At 35.6% G+C, this 21,630-nt stretch overlaps 1 protein-coding gene across 8 annotated transcripts in view; it reads right to left on the bottom strand.

Annotated features, from left to right (window-relative positions):
* The window catches only part of Ube3d (ubiquitin protein ligase E3D), a 144,313-nt gene that overhangs the window by 83,502 nt on the left and 39,181 nt on the right, over positions 1-21,630 (bottom strand). For all 8 annotated transcript variants that reach the window (XR_013425022.1, XR_013425023.1, XM_078019685.1 and 5 more), the window contains one exon: positions 20,963-21,123. Coding sequence is in view for 6 of the 8 variants with exons in the window: in XM_078019685.1 (XP_077875811.1) it covers positions 20,963-21,123 (161 nt within the window). In the remaining 2 variants the exon portion in view is untranslated. The remainder of the gene's footprint in view (positions 1-20,962; positions 21,124-21,630) is intronic.

Genomic DNA, 21,630 nt, shown 5'->3' with positions numbered 1-21,630 from the left:
AGTTCATAACAAAATTAATTAATTACATTATAAACTTGGTTGGAATTCTTAAGAAATTAGCCTAAATTCTCCAGAGACTGACTCCCTCTCTCAGTAGGGTGTAAAATGTGAGAAAACAAATATTCTTTCCCTAACATAACCAACAATGAAGATAGAGCTCTTAAACAAAGAGCCACATGTCAGTACAAATGTATGAAGTTGGTCATGCTCCTCCCTGCTGAGGACATTAGCTAGTACTCACATGACATACATATTGGGAAATTGTGGAGCACCTGGGCAGTCACTTACAGTCAGAAAAAAATACCACAGAAGAGTGGAAAACACTGACATTATTCACTATGTGCTATTTCCTCCCCAGTCTTTTCCTAAAGAGTTGTCATTAAAGTTTGAGAAATGTCCTAGGTATCAAAGAATAAATGGGTAGCACAGTACAACCTAAAGTACAAAACACAACCAACTGTTGCCAGGTGATTAACTGAAGAAAAAAAAAAAAGAAATCAGGCCTGAGATTCCAGAATTAAACCCGATATTACTAAAGTGATTATTACTTTAACCTATAAGAATCAAAGAGTAACTTTTCCGAACACAATACAAATATGCAATTACAAAGAAAATATTCTAGAATCCATTCCTCAAGCATCTAATTTCAAAATAATGTATTCTACCTAGATCAAGTTTATCAGATTTTCCAGGCAGAAAAGAAAAAAGGGGAAAAATAAAAGCAAGTGGAGATAAATACAGGACAAGCAAGAGCTCTGCTGCAGTAGCAAACAACAGCAGGCCTCTCCTACTTTATGCCCCTGATGGCATAACAACTGTTAACAGTTCAAGGCCCCTGGTTGTCCACCTCTGATCCAGCATCATTAACCTCTGCCCTCTGCTCCACAAATCTCATTTCTCCAGGAGGCTGTCCAGATAGCCATTTCCTTCAACCAGGACTGCAATTACTCCTGTGGGGCTTGGGGAGTAAATGTTAATGCATTACTTAGCTGTAACAGAGTATGCTACATGGCATGAAATGCATCCAACCATCAGTTAGAAAGATGCATTTTAGCTATTGCTTTTATGCCACAGAATGCCAACCTCATCTCAATATTCAAAAGTAAAGGTCAGCAAACTTTCTCATAGAGTCTAAAGGTAAATACTTCACTGCCTGTAGGACATCTGTCACAACTACTTTGCAGTTGTATGGTAAATGTAATCAAAGACAATATGTATACAGATGGGTGTGACTGTATTTTAATAAAACTACAAAAGCAGGTGGAGGTCCTGGATTGGTCAGGCTGGCTATACTTTTCCCACCCTGATCTAAAGCAATCACACACACTTTGAAAGGAATCTGTCCCATTTGCCTATGCACGTTCTTTTCACTTAGCTCAAGTCAGTTCTGGTCTTCATCAACAAACCAGTGTCAACTATTCATATATGTACATATATATATCATTCACTGCCCTGTTTCTTCTAAATAAAATATACAATGCAGGATCTGTAACCTTTCAGAGATTAAGCACTCCTTTTAGAAAATGGTTAGAACTATAACTACTTGCCAAGAAAAATGTATATGCATAATTTTTATCCAATTTTATAGAGTTCACTGCTACTCTGAAATGTGCTGGAGGTGAAATGTCCAATGACTCCAGGTTTCTGTCATATATTTTGAATTATTTATCTATAATGTATAAAAACTATACAAAAACTTGGCTTAAAATAAAGCACTTCTGACAATTTCTGTGGGTCAGGAATTTAGAACCAACTTAGCCTTAGCAAATTCTATACATAGAGCTGGGGCTCTGGTTCAGAATCTCTCATAGGATTACAGTCAAAACATCATAGGGGCTGGGAGTGGTGACACAGGCCTATAATCCCAAGGCTTGGGAGACTGAGGCAAGACCATCTCAAGTTCAAAGCAAGCTTCAGCAACTTAGTGAGGCCCTAAGCAACTTAGCAAGACTCTTTCAAAATAAAAAAATTAAAAGGACTGGGGATATGGTTCAGTGGTTAAGCATCTCTGGGTCCAATCCCAGAGGCTGGACAAGAACTATGGGATCTGCTGCCAAGATAACACACTCACAAGGCTACTGGCAGGGGCCTCAGTTGCTCACCACAGGGCTCTTCATGGCCAGTTTCTTCATGATGGCTGCTGGATTCTCATGGAATGAGTGATCCAAAACACAGAACGAGGGAATTTACTGTGCCTTCATGACCTTTTCTCACAATTTGCTCTATCACATGGCTTCGGTCTATTTGTGAGAAGTAGTCATTAAGTCCATCTTACACTCAAAAAGAGAATGGAATGAAGCTCTACTTCTTAAAGGGAGGAATATTAGGAAAAAATGTGAACATATTTTAAAACCATCACACATCTCCAAGTAACCCACAGATACCAAAAGGAAGGATTATATTTAATTTGCCTGGATTTGCTCACTGTCTTTAGTACCATGCTTATTAAGTAAATGCCTGGCACTGAATCATTAATACACACAGATATGTAGAGATTACATGGCTTTTTATAATAATCCCATGAAGTGGACAACTTTTAGAAGTATCTAAGTAGAATTCTTAGTTACTCAACTTTTAAAAATGAATGATACTATAAAATGAAGACTGGATAATGATTACTGAGCTATGTGCCCACAAATTAAGAGTAGATCCTTTCTTAATCCCTTGGTTAAGAAAGATCTTATATTAGAAGGTAAAAAAAAATATATATATATATAAATTTTGTTGATAAGAGAGATTTATCATTTTGAGAGTTAAAAAAAAGACCAAAGTAAGCATAGGAATCCTTAACTAGTTAAAATTCACCTTCCAAACAGGCTGAAGAAACTGTCTTCTTCTGAGCATTTCTTGAATTCTCAACTTTTGGAGTGTTCCCTGAAGGTTTTTTATTCAGGCTCTGAATACCTATAAATCAGCCAAGTATATAGCCTCAGGAGGCAGAGCTACCAGGCATAATCAATATGACTACTGAGAATTAGATGTACAAGTCACATTCGAATTAATTAGTGTCACCTGAAAAAGTATGTACTGCATCATAAAAAATTAAGATCTTCATGTAAAAAGAAAACAGTTGTGCTTAGATTTTTTATTATATTTTCTTTTGTTTCAATAGAGTTTGGTGCAAACATGCACAGAAAATTTATGTAAGCATTCCAAGATGTCCAAATGTCTCCAAGGTAAAGAAGCAGGACATGTGGTTTTTCTGTATCTGTAATGACATCTGTGTTCTTCAAGGAGGGGAGGATAAAGTAGGAGAAACTGAATTTTCCAGTGGAAGTGTGATCAAGAAATAGAAGATGGCTTCGGAATGGGTGGTTAGTCACTTCTCTATCCTTTTCCATCCTCCTTGGGACGTGGGCACTGTGTTCAGTAACACTTGGCAGTAAATGTACTCTTGGATAATAGATCTAGTAGTTGTAATTCCTCACAGTCCAGTTTATTTCTATGTGAAATTCTGTTAACCGAGCATACTTGAAAGAGTTTAACATGAGACGATGGTATACATAGTGATGTTGTTTGTCATATTTAGTATTGTAAACCATTCTAGAGCTCACTTTTATTGAAATCCTTTACTAAAAACTGACTTGGCAATTTGATTGTTTCTCATGTGGTTACCAGGAAAGTGGTAACTGTCTGCATAATAGATAATAATAGATACAGATTTGTCCCATTACACTATTCTATAAGAGCAAATTAAACAAATGAATAAATAAAACTTGCACCTCATCTCTGTTTCCAGTAGGATAAGATTCTTGTGTGAGAGAGAATATATTAGCAAAATAGAATTCATTATTTGGTATTTTAAAACATTAATCTTAAATTTATGAATAAATATAAATTATCTTACAAGTTTACTTCCTTTGATATACATTCTTAGAAATTGCTAACATGGGGGCACATGCCTATAAACCCAGGTACTGGGAAGGCTGAGGCAGGAGGCTTGTAAGCTCAAGGCCAGTCTCAGCAACTTAGTGAGATCTTCTCTCAAAAGTAAGAAAAATAAAAAATAAAAAGGGGTAGGGATATAGCTCAGTGATAAAGTGTTTCTGGATAAAATCCCAATTACTAAAAAAGAAAAATTTAAGAATTAAACAAAGAAGTGACCAACATGCCCTCTGCCAATTCATTTCCTTTGCAGAACTATCACCCAGCTATCCTTGGCAAACACTGACACCTACCAGCTGAATAGAAAGAAAATACATGTTCTCCAATTTCCTTGTTCCTTACACTCCATTTTAAAACTTTGATTCAATTAATATCAGGGGAATACCTTACTCTAATCCACTCAGACAACATGGTATTCTTCTGCAATTTCTGAAAAGTGTATTGTTTGGACCTAGTTTTCCCATGAAAAAGGGTACCATGATAATATAAGATTCATAAGTGCTATATACTATATATTCTTCTTAGCAATTCACATTAACTTTAGAGTATTAAGACAATGAATTCACGATTTGCTTAATAATAAAAATTATAAAAACAGATAGCAATTATAGTACCTTAACTATAATGTAATACAAATATAATATTATTGAAAATAGCATCCCCCCCACAAAGCTATTAATGTCCTTTGAAATATATTTTGGGAAATACATTCTGAAATATCTTTGCACCTTTGCTCAAGCTGTCTTCTCTTCAACCTCCTGGCCCATTATCTTTCTATCCGTTGGTTCTCAGATCAAAAGTGTTACTTTCTCCATGAAGTTTTCCTTAATTAGAAGGAATCAGAAAACCTCTTGCTTAGGATGCATATCATATAGAGCTTTTATGTAAGTTTTCAGTTTCCAAGATAAAAAAGTTAGACTCTAGAAATAAGAATTCTGTATTATTTATGCTTTTATCCTCCACATTTCTAAGTGGAAAAATCTTAAGTGAATTTTCTGTTGAACTGAATCTGAGGCTAAGTACTACATTCATTAAATATAGCAAGAGAAAATTTAACCTTCAGTTTATAAGACAAAATAAACAAAACAAGAAGCGTGAGAAGACATTCTTTAAAATGTCTATAAGTATCCCAAAGTCATGGAATTGCAGAATGTTGAGTGTATCTATTCCAAAAGACGAGGAAATTAAGGCCCAGAGAAGGGGCAATAACTTGGCTTGGCCATAGCTATAATCTGGCACTGCATTCCATGTTTGTTTCTATTCTCATATACTTCCCATTGCACAATGACAAATGCCCTCCTATGGTATGTAAATGCCCCAAATATTTCATGTCATCTCAACATCAAATACCCTAACAATCACTTACAACTACAGGTGGGGGAATTATTCCTGTGACTGTTATTTCAGAGTGCCAAAGTCTCTACAGCAGAGAAGATTACGAACTTTAAGAAACAAGTTTCTAGGATGTGAGGGAGATCTGGCGGCAACCTTTGTCACTCCGTTGATCACCATGACTGATTCAACTGATCTGGTGTCCCCTTCCTCTCTCGTTGTTCCATGTGCTTCCCTCCTTGAGCTGAGGTCACTTAGGTGAAAGAAGATGACCTTCCAGGGAGAAGAACCATTCTCCAGGGCTGTTCGAGTAGCTGCACTGCCCTCTAGAACCTCCAAACTCTCAAGAAATATATTTCCACAACTACACTATGAATCCCCATGGCAATCTTTTTCAATAAGAAGATAGGCTCATTCTACCTTTCTAGAACACATTTGCTGAGTTATATGTAAAGTGAACTAATCATGTGAATATACTGATAACCATTTGTAATTGTTTGGTTAAGAATTTTGTTGAGAACAAGGTATTTCTAAGAAATCCCTCATCCTAAAGTTCTGTTTTGTTTCAGTAGATTTTAAATACAGATCAAATGATTTCATCAAAGAGGTTAATTAAAGGTGGCTGGTAAACCAAGACGAGTCCGTAGATCATACAAAGACTAAAAAATGAGTGGAAAGAGGTTGAGATGGGTATAGAAGTAATTATTGGAATTTGGTCCAAAGAAGCTCAGAGAAAGCAAATCAAGCAGGAGATATAAATGAGAGCTCAATACACATTATATTGAAAAAACTAATCATGTGCCAAAAAGCTTAACAGGTGAGTTAAATCTGGAAAAGAAAGGGAAAGGAATCAGCTCAAAAAGGATCGAAATGATTTGAAAGCTGTTTGTGGGTATATGATAACATGGCAGTAAACTAAGATGGGCTCGGGGGCAGCCAATTAAGGTATGTTTTCGACTAAGGGGCCAGAGTTAAAAAAAATCAATAAAATTCAGTTCAGAAGCAGTGGCCAAGTTTTAGCTTTCATTAGGCAGATAAAAAGAGTGGGAGTATGAAGGAGTATTGATAGTATAAATCTGAGGAGTCCAAAAGCAGCTCTAAGTAAATAAACCCATTTCTACCAAAATTTCTGCTTCACAGGCAGTGGTTTCAGATGATAGCCTATAAATACTGACATGATAAGGACATGTGGCCAATAGAACCAAGGAATTTGAAGACAGACCTGTCCTTGAATTCAAAATGCACTACAGCCTAGCTGTGCCTCAGTGAGCAAGAAACCTTAAATTCTATACAACACTTTTCTCACAGAGATCTTTTGAGAATTTGATGATATAATGTAACACAGATCTGAGGCAAAATAGCTCTAAAGTTAATATTAGATTATTAACATCACAATATTTACCCTTAAAAACTTTCAAGGAGAAAGAGCTTATAACAAGGAAAAACATCCATATAAAACAAAAGAATATTCTTAGCCCCAAGAATGGGAGTGGGCTATCTAGAGAAACTTTATGTGAACCCAAAGACATTTTTATTCAGGAAACACAGCAACCAGTAACTTTTCATTGTTACCCTGCTAACCTGAATAACCCAGGATAAAAACTGTCAGCTATGCCACCCAATTATCCCCCTTTCAATCTTATTGGTTTAGAAACAAACCCTGTGATAAATTAACAAGGTTATGTCACTTCATCAGTAAAGGTATCTTTATTATATGTTGCTAGCAGGAGAAAAATAATGGAAATATCAGATGCGAAGGAAATATAGTTTAAAAAAAAAAAAGAGCGGCTCTGGAGGCTGAAGCAAGAGGATTGCAAGTTCAAAGCAAGCCTCAGCAACGGCAAGGCACTAAGCAAATCAGTGAGATCCTGTCTTTAAATAAAATACAAAATAGGACTGAAGATGTGGCTCAGTGGTTGAGTGCCCCTGAGTTCAATCCCTGGTCCCCCTTGCACTCCAGGAAAAAAAGAGTGACAAACACCTGAACCAAATTGAGATACACTAGTAACCAGAGAAAAGTTACTTTAAAAAAGATACATTCTATCAGATTGATCAAAAGTAGTAAACATGATAATATCCTGTACAAAAACAAGGGTGAGGAGAAGGATAAAAGTATCAACTAGACAAGTCTATAGAAGGGTTATTGAGCAATACCTATAAAAATTCCAAATATAAGTATAAGGAGCATTCCCATTCGTTAATAGCAAGATATCAGGGCTCCTTCAACAGCTGATTCTAGTGTCTGAAACATTTTAAGGAGGTGTTCAAAAATTAGAAGTATGGAGATATATAAATGGGACACAGGAGCTGGCCTAAAATAGCTCCTAATGGCCAAGGCTAGGACAATTTGAGCAACAAAATAAATACTAACAAAAATAATAGGATAATATTAGATTATAACCCAAATGTTGGATTATATAAAAAAATAGATGTGAGTCCTTCTGATATAAATATTTCACCAGTGGAAGACTAGTGAAATCTGAATAAGGCCTAGAATTTAGTAAACAGCAATTTACCAGTGTTGGTTTCTCAGTTTTGGCAAAGGTGCTATAATAATTTAAGATGAAAAAAGAAGGGAAACTGAGACCAGTTGAGAGGTTCACTTGAATAAAATGTATTATTTTTCCAACTTTTCTATAAATCTAAAAGTATTCTAAAATCAAAAGGTTATTTTTAAAATTTTAACATAAATATACTCCAATAATAGCAACTCCACTACTTTTCATCCATTTTAAAGAAATACCTGCAGAGGTACATAAGGAGTTAGGCACAAGTGCTTCCACAAAATTCTTAGTATCAGAGAAAAATTCAAAATAATGTTAATAAAATGTCTAACTGATGAAATACCTACATTATGGAATATTACACAGCAGTTTAAAATAAGATACATCTATACATACTGAGAAGATATAATGTTGCATGAACAAATAAATTATGAAAAAATATTATGGTATATGATATATTTTTGTGAAAAAGGAAAACAAAATATTCCTAAATTTATTTATTTGGGGCATATGTAAAAATATATATATATATATGTTTAAATAAAGGACTGGCAAGGTATACAGCAACCTTGCAACTTATATAGAAGGAACTGGAATTGGAGATGCTCATCAGAGGATTTGAGCTTGAACTTAGAATTTGGGAATTCTTTTACAGGGAGAATATCTTTATCATTTACCTGGGTAATTAAGAATGACTAGATTTTTTTAAATTGGAGAGACAGTTTTCCTCTGACTTGGAAGAGAGATTGGCCACAGTAAGTTTCTGGCACTTCATATGGTGTAGTCTGCAGAGGCTGTCCCTTAGAGGCCAACAATATTGCTAGAGGCTTTTGACCTGAAGCCCTGCCTTGGTCCCTGAGACAAGCACTTGCTCCCACAGAGGATGCTACAGTAGCAGCCAGATTTAACAATGGAAACAACTATAATGAAATGTCCAATTTATAGTGGTTTTCAATACAGGTGCATGCACCTGGAGGGCTCTTACAGCTATCTGGATTTTAAAATCCTAAAGTGATAATGAAAGAAACTGATTTCTTCCCTCCACTGTAGCTGAACTCGGAATCTAAAGTTCATTTGTCATCCCAATGTCCGTGATAAAAGCAGAACCAATCAGGAACATTGTAGTTGCTTTACATGATGAATGTCAAAGTCAGATTCGGCAGACACTAAAGATTACACGCCTTTTACTTTATACTCATTATTCCATGAGTCTAATACATTTCCTTACAGAATAATATCACAAAAATCATATGGAAAATGTTGAAGAAAATTAATGTTAGGTATACAGTTGAATAGCTGCTAAAACTCCATTAAGGTACTTGAGTTTTCCTTAATATATCTTAAAGAGATGATTTCCCATCAATAATATTTGGTATTTTTAAAAATAACATTTTGAGAAGCCTCAGATATAAAATTAAAAGCTTTCTCTTCAGCCACAGCTAAGTTTCAGTAAGTAATTAGAAGCTACAGTCCCTTTCCAACCCTTAATATTTATTAAAGTAGCCCACATAGTTTCTAGAGCCTATCATTTTAATAACACAAGAGTAACACAATACTCTTTGCAAGGAGACAACAAAACTTTAACTCTGATGAACCCAACTATCTGCTTTCTGTATGCTGGCACTAGGTAGATGATAAACTGGGGAAAGCCGAAGTGTAAGAAAGCTTAACATGGCTATAAATCATGATCACAAGCCTCAGGTGGACAGTGTCTACAAATCCCACACATCCTTGGGGTTCTCACTCTTCTCCAAATGACCATTACAATTTTCCATTCTCCTCAAACTTCTGATCGTTACCCCCATCCCTTTCTCTCTTGTGCCTTTCCTGCCTTGGCTCCTATTTTACAGATAAAATAGAAGCCATCAGTAGACATGTCTTTCATCTTCTCTAAAACCTAATATGGGAACCTCTCCAATTCTGATCTTCTTACTTTGTTACAAAAGGGAAGCCATTGCTGCTCCTAAGGCAAGCTGCTCCACAAGAGCTTTCGAGAGAGCCCCTTATAACACATCAGAGAATCCTGCCTCATTAGTCATCAGTCATCCCTTCTTTCTCTTGTGTAGTCAAACTCTTCTCAACAGGAGACTCCATATTGGCCTTTTAGTTACTCATTAGAGCCTAACTCCACTTACCTTCAACCAGTTCCTGCCCCTTTTCTCACTCTCCTGCCCTTCACAGTCCTCCTCCTCCTCCTTCTCCTCTTCCTCTTCCTCTTCTTCTTCTTCTTCCTCTTCTATTTTTTTCCCTTTGTACCAGGGATTGAACCCAAGGGCACTTAACCACTGAGCCACATCCCCAGTTCTTTGTAAGAAAATTTAGAGATAAGAGTCTTGCTGATTTGCTTAGCGCCTTACTAAGTTGCTGAGGCTGACTTTGAACTTGTGATCCTCCCTCAGCTTCCCCAGCTGCTGGCATTCTAGGCATACACCACCCTGCCCAGTGCAGTCAATCTTCTTGAAATAGCTGCCTGTATTGGTTTTCTTCTCTGTCACATTATTTCTCACTCACTGCTCAACATTCCAATCCAACTTCCAGCCCAGTCACCTACAAGACAATACCTGCTCAGGCCACTAATGACTTTCATAATCTAAATCCAATGCACATTTTAAATTCAATGTCTTGCCTGAACTACTTCTTCCTATAAGCATTTTCTTCCCTTAGTTTATATGAAATAATATTTTGTTGCTTCCCTCCTACCTCCCTAGCCATTCCTCCATCTCCTTTCCAGATTTATTCTCCTTTATCTGGCCTGTAAATGTGGGAGTTCTTTACCATTCAATCTTTCATTCTTTTTTCCTAAACAACCTTACCCATGGCTTGAATTATGACTTTGTTTTCAATTATGACCAAAGATGCAGATGGTCACAGGTTTATAAATTCAGCCCAAAATTTTTATCCAAGTCCTAGGTCTGTATATTTCAATTTGCTATTTCTTCTTGAATGACTCAAATGTACCTCAGACTCAACATATATAAAACTGAACTTCATGATCTTAAACCAAAACTTGATTTTCCTGCAATGTTATCTATCCCATAAATAGTAGTTATTCCTCAGATCCAATCAATCACCAAGCACTGCAATTTTACTTACTAAGTATGTCTCACATCTATCTCTGCTACCATCACCCAAGTCCAAACTATAATCATTTCTCTTGGGCTACTGTAATAGCTTCCTATCTGATGTACCATATCCAACTGTTCTCTAGATGGCTGCCAGAATAATCTTTCTGAAATATAAATTAAACTATCTTACCCTTTCTCTAGATAAAATGTTCAGTAAGTTCTTACTGTTCCTGGGATAAACACAGACAAAATTCTTTCAAGTGTCCTTAGGGACTCTTGAGTTGTTCTGGCTCCTCCCAGCCCTACCCACTCTCTGCATTTCAGCCACCTTGGCCTTCCTCCCATCCCTGTACTCACTGTACTCTCTCCCACCCTAGGTCCCTTTAAATTGCCTTTCTCCTTAGGTGCTCCTCACACCCTCTTTCTTGTCCTTTAGACAGCAGTGGAGCATCAATTCTGCATGGAATCTCATCCTGACATGGTTGGTCTCCCTACAATTTATTCTCATAGGATCATGTAACTCTGTCATAGCAGTGATCAGGTTGCAGACTATGCATTTATTTGTCTTTTCTGCTAGACTATAATAAGATCTATGATATAAAGCATCAGGTCTCTGCTAGCTCAATATTATATTCCTGATACCTAGCACAATAGTATGCATTTAACAAGTACTTACTGAATTAATAAATGAATGAAAGAACCCTTTCTAATGCCTGAAGTTGAAACTTTTCTGTTTACTGTCCAAATTCTATGAATTACTGAAGTCCAGCTTTTCCTGTCTAGTTCCACCAAAAACACTCTTTCCTTTACTTCTAACAACCTTGTAGAATGTATCCCTAGCTGTAGCAACTTTCCTATCCATAACAGCCTCATATATATGCAAAACTGACAAGATATAAGGCAACATCTTCTTATAGAAATCAAGATAGAAACAAAACCAGGGAGTCAAGAGGAAAGAGCAAGGAAGGGGAGGCTTGAAACCATTCATCTGCGGACATTGGCCTGGAGACGAGACCCTAGGAGAACATGTGAAGGTATCTGAATATTTAGAGCTGTCATATTGAAGACTCAGCAGATTTATTTTTGGTAGCTCCAACTGAGAGTTTCTGGGAGGTAGATTTCAGTCCTCCTCAAAAAAGGAAGACCATTCTAACAATTGTTATTCTAACAATAACACAATGTGTTTGTTTTAGTAAGTTGCAAATTTGCCTGATCCAATGGATTCAAACATAATATGGTAAAATGTATATCACAAAGAACAATGATTCTCTTATTTTTCTTAATGGCTGGGGCCCCCTCCCTTCAACCAAACCTTTTGAGGAGTCTAATATTCTAAAGAGATAAAAGGAGGCATCTCTATAGATAGTTGACTGCCCCTCTCCCCTCAACGCCTGTAGGGGCCACATATCCCTTTGTCAGATGCAGCCTACTAAGGGCCCCTCTATGTGATCACAGGCACATTTTGTCTATCCCTTTTCAATTTTCAACAGAGAGAGGGTGGAGTGGAAGGGAGGGGAACAGACTACTTTCTATCTTTTGTTCTATTTTCTTTACTCCAGCTAATGAATATATTATTAGAAAAGCCATGAACATCTCTTCCTTAGCTGCCATGGCTTAAATGTCGGTGTTTCCTCCAAAACTCATGTTGAAACTTAATCTCCAAGGCAAAAGTATTAAGAGGTGGGGCCTTTAGTAGATGTGAGGGTCCTAGGGCTCTGCCCTCATGGATAGGAATAGTGTCTCATAAAAGGCTGGAAGCTATAGGTCCCTCCTTCCTCTTCATCATGTGAGGACACTGTGTGCAATATGCCACATAGGATCCAGCAAAAGGAGCAACTTTGAAAGCAGAGATTGCTGGCACTTTTTTCTTGGGACTTCCAGCCTCTAAATTTGTGAGAAGCTTCTATTGTTTTTAAAATACCCTATTTCAGGTATTTTGTTATGGTAGCACTACGGGACTAACTTATTAGACTTATGTGCATTCTGATCTTTTGAAAGAATTATTTATTTAGGTTTTGCTGAGGGCCATTACCAAGTAGGAATGAAGCATCGAAATTTCCTTGCCAAGCGTACCCCATGCTGCTTGGAGGACATTCGATGGGACATTGCATGCATGCTTTAATAAAGTGACCTTGCTCAAGGACCAAGGCGGATCCGGTTTAGAGCTGATTAGGTTTGAGGAAGTAACCGGCTCTGAGTTTAAGGCGTTGCCAGTTTAAGATAATGGGTTTTAGGGAAGTTGGAAGTTGAAGATTATTGCTGGGATTAGGGTGTTCCTGCTGCTTGTTCCCGTTGAGTTCTCGTGAGATTAAAATGGGATTTGGAGATAGCCTCGTGGAGTAGGTGGTTTGTGCGGGAGACGGCAGAACGTGTTTGCCCCTGGACCTGTGTGGAGGCGGTGTGAGAGCGGGAATAAAGAATTGCTGTTTGAACCTACAAAGCTGTGAGTGCCTCGTGATTCTGGTGCCAAGCCGAGACATTGGCCTTGGCAAGGTTTGTTTTCTTTTTCTTATTATGTTGCCTTAACTTTGCTTTGAAACTCCTGTCGGGCAGAAATCTTCATTCTCCCGTTTTGGAATCAAACATAATACCAAGTACATAGTAATACCAAGAAATTGGATTTTTTCTTTTTTTTTTTTTTCAGTGCTGAGAATTGAACTAAGGCCTTACTCAAGCAAGCACTGTACCACTGAGCTACACCCCCAGACCCTAAAACCAAAGCCTTTCTAAAGATATGAAACATTAACACAATACTTTAAGTCTGAATCAGAAATATCTCACAGATGATTAGAGAACAAATAAGAGTGAAGAAACAATTTCATGCACACATTCCTCTTCCTTCTTCTACCCAATGCCAGTTCCCTCTCCTCTTTACCTTCACAGGTCATGACAATACTTGTTTCACATTTTCTCATTAGAAAAAGGAAGCCAGATTCTCCTCAAGGAAGCAATCCCAAGAGATAAACTGCTTTTCACAGGAAAAGCTCCAGGGGAAAAGCTCATATTTTTTATATGTCATGGTCTTATTTCCTGTCTCTTCTTTAATTATTACAAATGGATTCACGAATAGTGTAGGAATTCCAAACAAAATAACTTTTAGATTAGACCATTGTAATTACATAGTCTAAAGGAGGAATCTTTCCAATTATAATTATGTGTGCTGAACTTGGTTAATAATGAAGAATGGTCTCTCAATAAGTTGGTTTTGGTGATAATATTGTACTAGCAAGTGTATGAAAGTGATTTCAAAAGAAGCCTTAACATTTTCTAATAGGTACTGATGACTTTGTTATATTTTTGGATTAATTTAGATTCAATGCATTCCTGTTCTAAGAAGCTAAGGCCTGGGACTACTGGAGGGGAAAAAAAAAGACCAACATTTTTATACTAAAATTCCAATCTATGACATCAGACACGAACATCCTATAAATCTGAAGTTCCTGCTACTGATATTACATAACCAAATAGATAAATATTCACTGAATATAGTATATTAAGCAGTATATTTGAGAGCAGTGACACAATGCCGACACCTTCTAAACTACCAGGGAAATTTTTCTTGTGGAAAACATAAATTAAAGTGACATTTTTCAGATCTCTTAAAATTTTATGGTAGGAGACTACACGATACAAAGAAAAAGCACTGAATTTGGAACTTTAATTTATCACTGACAAGGTGACTAACTGAAGTTATTTGTCCTTTTGGTCTTTAGGTTCCGAATATGTAAAATATGACTTGAACATTCATATCTGAAGTTGAAGTCCAACCTACTCTGCAAAGTCAGTGTATCAAATTGGAATGCATCAACGACAGTCACCTTGTGGCTCCTATGTGGAAAGTAGAAGAGATGGCTCCTTGAGATGCCATAATCAAGTGTTCTTCAGGGCTGGGTAACATGTATCAGTTCAGTCAGCTACTTACTGATTCACTCATTCACTTATTTTAGCATAATATTCATACTTCAAAAAAAATTAGCATTGCTTTAGCAGATTACATAATTATTAAATAGGTCTTTAGATATTCTGCTGGATGTAAAATTATCATAAACTAACATTTAGTTTGATTTATGTTTTTATCAAACAAAAGAACAAATTTCTGTATATCTGGTCAAAACCATTTATTTTTTATTCCAAAGTTTTTCAAGCAATGAAGTCTTTGCCACATCACTGTATACTATCCAAAGTAAGCAGAGTTTGATAATGATTTATTTTGCTATGATACTAAAAGCACAAGCAGCAACACAAACAGATAAATGACACTACACTAAACTTAAAAACTTTTGTACACCGAAGGATACAATCAACAGAGTGAAAAGGCAAGCTACAGAATGAAAGAAAAAAGTTATTATATATAACTTTTTTAACATCATATATCTGATAAGAGATTAATAACCAGGATATATCAAGTACTTTTATATAATTCCACAATAAAAAAACCTAATAACCCAAATTTTAAAAAATGGATGAAGAACTTGAACAGATATTTCTCTGAAGATGATATACAAATGACCAACATATGAGAAGATGCTTGACATCATTAACCATCAGAGAAATGCACATTAATATACTATAATTAGATATCACCTCACAGCCATTAGGATGGCTAGTATCAAAAAAGGAACAGAAGCTAACAAGTGTTAGCAAGGATGTGAGTAAACTGAAATGTATGTGTACTATTGGTAAAATGGCAAAATGCTGTAACTATTATGGAAATGTACAGAGATTCCTCAAGAAATTAAAAATAGAACTCCCATATGATCTGGCAAACCCACTTTTGGGTATACAGTTAAAAGAATTGTTTCCCTTACAGAAAAAAAAATAAGTGTTATGATAAACATTTACATAATATTTCACCATTTATTTTGTTTATTCTAATAACAATTAACATCTGAGGTTATAGAGATTTTAATTCATGCCATATTAGAATTTCTCTTATTTTCAGGTCTAAATATATCTCAAGAAAATTATAGGCTATAACACAAAGAAGAAGGCAAAAACAGCTTGATTTCAAGACGCAGTACAGAGCAGGGTTTCTCAACTTTGGTACTATTTCAGCATTTTGATCCAGAAAATTCTTTGCTGTGGGAGTTCTCCTATGTGTTATATAATATTAAGAGCAATCTTATCTATTTACTAGATGCCAATCCTCTAAGTAATGATAACCAAAAATGTTCCCAGACATTGCCAAATATTCCCTGAGGGACAAAATTACCCTATCTAGAATTTGAGGCCATGAGTGAATTGACAAAATGACAGAAATAAATTTCACAAGATAATTTAGAGTCCAAAGCTAGAGAGTCAATACGTAGAATCTGAATTCTGATACACAAACAAAAGAATGTGGGATATAAGATAGATTATTTTGCCAATATAAAACATGAAACAGTAAACCATTGGTTTCACTAAGATGTGAAACACTGGCTGAAGTAAGAAGGGAAGGGATAAAAAAAAAACACAATATACTTCAAAATGTTGAGCAAGATTGCTAGAAAGAACACTCTAAAAATATTATATGCCACTTTTTTGTGAGTGCTCAAGGAAATAAAACCATAGTTACATTTGCTATTTTCCTTATTTAGACGACCATCTGGCAATCCACACTTTCACTAGAAAAAAATTCTAGCCAATTGGACTAAAATAGTTAATGTACCACCCCATGAATCAAAAATACACCACGAGTCTAAAGTTTGCTCAGTCATGCCCCAGAAAGGAAGACACTAATATCTTTAAAAGACAAAAGTAAATAACTCACAGCACATTTATCCAACTGGAAAAATTTTCTTCCTACCTTGGGGCACACAGAGCCAAAAAGTAGCAGGAGGAAAAGCACAACAAAAGTAATTTTATAAATAGGTAAACTCATTCATTAGACACTAACTTGTTTCCAAGACACGTGGAGGTGAAAAAAAAAAAAAAAGTCTCCTAATGGAATACAGAACACAACTGACTAATGTTACTCTATTTCTAGCATCATAGGAATTGGTTCAGAATGAGTAAATATGGTCCAAGTACACGAAGTTCCTTTAATACTCCTTAAGAAAGGAAGTATAAAGATCCTACATATAATTAATACAAGATTTATCACCATAACTGAATCTGTGACTACCTCCTTTTTCTTAATTCCAAAAGTTGAAAAAAGAAAAGTCCAGACAAGTCCAGACCAGCAAATCCTTTGAGTTATCTTTCACTAATCCATAAGCACAGGCTATGCTACCAAGAACTCATAGTCATCAACAGCTGAATTATAATTATCAAATATGAGAATAAGTAGAACATCAGATACCACTGTATAAACACAAATTGTATGTTTTGAATTATTTAACAAATATTCATGGGGAGCAGGACAGACACGGTCCTAGCTGGCATGGAGCTCAAACCCTTGTGCAAGAATTCTAGTCAACCCATCAAACATTTGGGAAGAGCAATGCTATGAAAAAAGAAGCATTAAACTCAATCTCTGTTTTCAAAAAGAGCTAACACCCAAGGGAAAAAAGTTAATAGAGAAAACAGAGGAATTTAAGTATAATTACTATTCTTACAGAGATTGAAAGCATATTGTAACTTTAAAAATAGATACGAGAAAATTTTGAGCAAACATTCACATTTAGACACATCTTTATAAAATCCCAGAACACCAAAAATAAGCCACATGTGATGGTACACACGTATAATCCAAGCAGCTCAGGAGGCTGAGGCAGGAGGATTGAGAGTTCAAAGCCAGCGTCAGCAAAGCAAGGCACTAAGCAACTCAGTGAGACCCTGTCTCTAAATAAAATACAAAATAGGGGTGGGGATGTGGCTCAGTGGTCCAGTGCCCCTGAGTTCAATCCCTAGTACCCGAGAGAGAAAGAAAAAAAGAAAGGAAAATCAAAGATACAGAGAAAATTCTGAAGACCATCAAAGTCAGAATGAGTATAAGAAATTTTCAGATATTCAAGGACTAACTATAATCCAAGTTTAAAAGATGTATTGAAGAATATACTTGATCAAATTAAAAAATGAAACAAAAAATATTGAATGAAAAACAAATTGCAGAAAGATGGGAGTTTAGTATCATTTATAAATCATGTTAAAATACATAAAATAACATTACATACTTTTATAAAAAATATGGTACAGGACTTTGGCTTAGAAAAGAGGAAGGAAGAAATGCAGTCCCCTTCATTAGAATCACAGATGATGTTGACATAGGGAAGGGAGTAAGCCAGAGGAGAAATGTGAAACTTTACGTCCTTCTTGTTCTAGTGAAAAGTAGGGATATTAAATCTAAATATAAATAGTAAAGTATATTAAAATTTTAAAATTAACCATTAAAAATAATTTTGGAATTACTTTTTATTTCCAAATCATCAGGGGAAGGAAATGACCCCTTAGCATACCATGTGCAATTATCTCAATAATCACAATAATTGTGAAATAATTAAATTCACTATTAAGATAAAGAGGCAATCACATTGGAGTTTTAAAATGTCCAGCTACATGCAGTTCACAAAGCATATAATAATGAAACATGTACCTAAGATAAAATGACATAAAACAGGTAAAAATAAAGAAATGCAAAACAATTATAACAAGTCAATAATCTCTTTAAAATTAAATATAGCAGTATTAACACAAAGCAAATTAAATGAAAGAACTTTGCATTGAATGGAAAAGGAACAAAATTTTCTATTGACAAAATATACAATCAGTCAAACTGTAGCATTTCAAATCTTTAATATCTATTAAGTTAACTTCAAAAGAAAAAATACAAAAACATATGAAAACCAGAAAAAATGACTTCCATAATCAGTGTAAAATTTAACATACCTTTTCAAAAGTCTACATTTCAAATAAGTAGTAAAGATGAATATAAAGGATTTAATAAAATTGACTATGTAAATCTACATTACGGCGTGTGCACACACACACACACACACACACATACACACGCCAACAGAAAATATAATTAATAAACAGTTTAAAAGTTAACCACATCTTAGGCCACCCAAAAAGTCTCAAAAGCATAGAACACAAATCATATTCTCTGAGTGTACCTCAATACCATAAAGAGAGTAGATTAAACCTGTTTCATTAAGACTGGCATCAGATAGGGAAAAACCTAAATGATAAGAGGGTATGGAAATGGGCATTTAAGAAAATATTAGGAGGGATTATAAATTTGCATTGTCATTTTACAAAACAACTTGAGATTATCTATAAAAATTTTAAATGTGCATACCTTTTGACCCAACAATTGTACCTCTATAAAACCCTCTTATAAAAAAACCTACATATAATCATAAAACAAATATACAACAGTACATAGTCCAACATTAATTATAACAGCAAAAAGTAATCAATAGTAAAATGGTCAAGTGATTTATACTATACTCATTTCATAAAATGTCAAGCCTTGATATGTAAAGAATCTCCAAGAGAAAGTGTTTTGCTCTTTTAAAAAACATATGTATCATTTAGATTTTGTTAAGACGCAAAATGAATAGTAAGCAATGTGGAAGATTGCAGAACAGTTTACATCTGGAGAGGCATATGATGAAGAACTTCACATTTTAGTTTACATGTCTCTCAGTATTTGAATCTCTTATGATTCGCACTGCTTGCTTAATTAAAAAAAAAAGATGAAAGAAAAGCAGTAATTGTTTTAAATGTCTTATTTATGTCCCAGAAAAAAAAAAAAAAAAACTGGGATCTTTCTGTTCCTAGCAGAAATTTGATAAACCCATCTGAGAACAAGTATAAACTTTCAATCCATCCAATAAAATACTTGCTGTTTCCTTTGTTAAGGAACAGACAGATAAGGATGGTGGGAACACAAGGTTAAGAGAATAATTCTATAAAACAGGCCCACTGTGCTTACCCCACGTGCTTTCTTTTCCAAGAAGTAATTTACCTGCAGTCCAGCCTGGCTTAAGTGGATAGGATATGTCACATTCCTCAGCAAACTACCTGTTAACTGCAAGAAATATGCAGACCCAAGATGATGTTGATGGGAGGAACCCAGACTTTTGTGATCAGATCCTGAAACTCTAGGAGACAGGATAGTGCCTCCTGGTTAAGAATCCAGTTAGAACCAGTCAGTATGGCCCAAGGTGACCTAGAGTTGCCATAGCAATGGATACTTGAAAGTCTGATGTCCTGTTGCTGTTAGTCAAAAGTCAAAAGGTCGTCCTGGGTGGGACTCTCTGGAAACTTCTCTGGGATCCCCAATAAAATTGGAGTACAGGAGAAGCATGTGGTCCCTCTCCTCTCTTAGAGGACCCATTTTCTCCCTTGAGAGTGTCCCCTTTCCCTTTTCCTATGCCTTCAATAAACTTATTCCTGTTACTCTAAGCAACATGTCTGAAATCTTGCTGACTTAATTACAAGAATCAGGGTTTGATGAGAGGGTCTTCGAGTTGCCTCAGTTTCTTGGAAGGCCCTCACTCTGTAACACCTTCACTAGGAACACTCTACCCTTGGCCATGGCTCACCATTTCACATCCTTCAGATTTTCCACTTAAATATCATTTTTTTCCCCTGAGGAACTGTCCCTGACTTTTCAATATAAAATGACAATGGCCTATACCCATCCAACACTTCACTGCTTCCTTATCTTAATTTATTTTTTTACTAGAATAACATACCACCCACTTCTTAGTATCCTTATCTTTATAAGGGGGATAACAGTCCTACTCCCAGGGCTGTGTCTACCCTTAAGAGAACTGTAAGCTCAGGTGAGTTTAGATGAGTAATGGACACACACACACACATACAAAAAAAACCAGATAAGCCTTTGACTTTTTTGTTGATGATGGTTTTGTTTATTGTCTGCTTTCTCCCCTTTGAATGACAACTCCTGAGGCAAGGACTATGTCTATTATTGTATCCTGAATGACTGGAAAGTGCTTACCAGTAAGTATTCACGATTGTTGAAGCCTAATCTAGTACTGTAGTCTATATACAGACAGCTGAGATTACAAGAAAAGACCAATTACTTTCAGTAAAAGCAAGATTTCTGCATGTTAGCATGAATCATCTGTAATAACTCAATCTACTTTAAAAGCATATTTAGCAGCATGATTCCTAGAAATTTCGAGAAGCAGTATAGTAACATTAAATTCATTAATTTTTTTAACACCAACATGACAACAGAAGCTAAAACAGTGTGGAGTGGGAAACAAAAGCAAAACTCACTTTTCATCTCCACTTCTGAGGCATGGCTGGTAGAGGACCTTGATAGCATTCCAGGCAGAACTGAAGCCTGCTTTTAATGTATCTTCCAAAAGGGGGAACTTTTTGATATGGTCGGAACTCAAAGATTCAATCACCACACTGTCTGAGTTTAAAAGCCAGAGCTAAAGGTGTGAAGAGAAAAATCTACGTATGAGGATATTGCCACCCTATTTGTATTTTAAGCCACTATTAAAAAAAAAAAACTATTCAAAAAAAATAGAGGGGAACCATGCACATAATTTCAAAATAAGGTAGGCTTTTCAAAGCATGACATTTAATAGTGCAACCAACATCATAAAGTTAAAAAAAAGACAACTAATGAGGAGAAAATATTCAATATATAAATAACAATGTAATTATCTATAATCTATAGATATGTAGCTTCTGGAAATCAGTAAGGGGCAAAAATAGCCCAATATAAAAATAGGCAAAGAATAGTAACCAAATTAACAAGGAATGTAATAAATGAAAATTAAAACGTCAATAGCACTAATAATAAGGAAATGCAATATTTCAATGCCACTATTTTTTACCTATGAGATTAGATAAAAAAAATATATTGTGAAGAGATTGGTAACAACCATCTCAGAATGGGTTTGGAATGAGTATTCCCTATGTGCTAATGGAGG

This window comes from Ictidomys tridecemlineatus, chromosome 8 (genome assembly GCF_052094955.1).
Source record: "Ictidomys tridecemlineatus isolate mIctTri1 chromosome 8, mIctTri1.hap1, whole genome shotgun sequence".
NCBI lineage: Eukaryota > Metazoa > Chordata > Mammalia > Rodentia > Sciuridae > Ictidomys > Ictidomys tridecemlineatus.
This window is presented reverse-complemented; position numbering and strand designations above follow the sequence as displayed.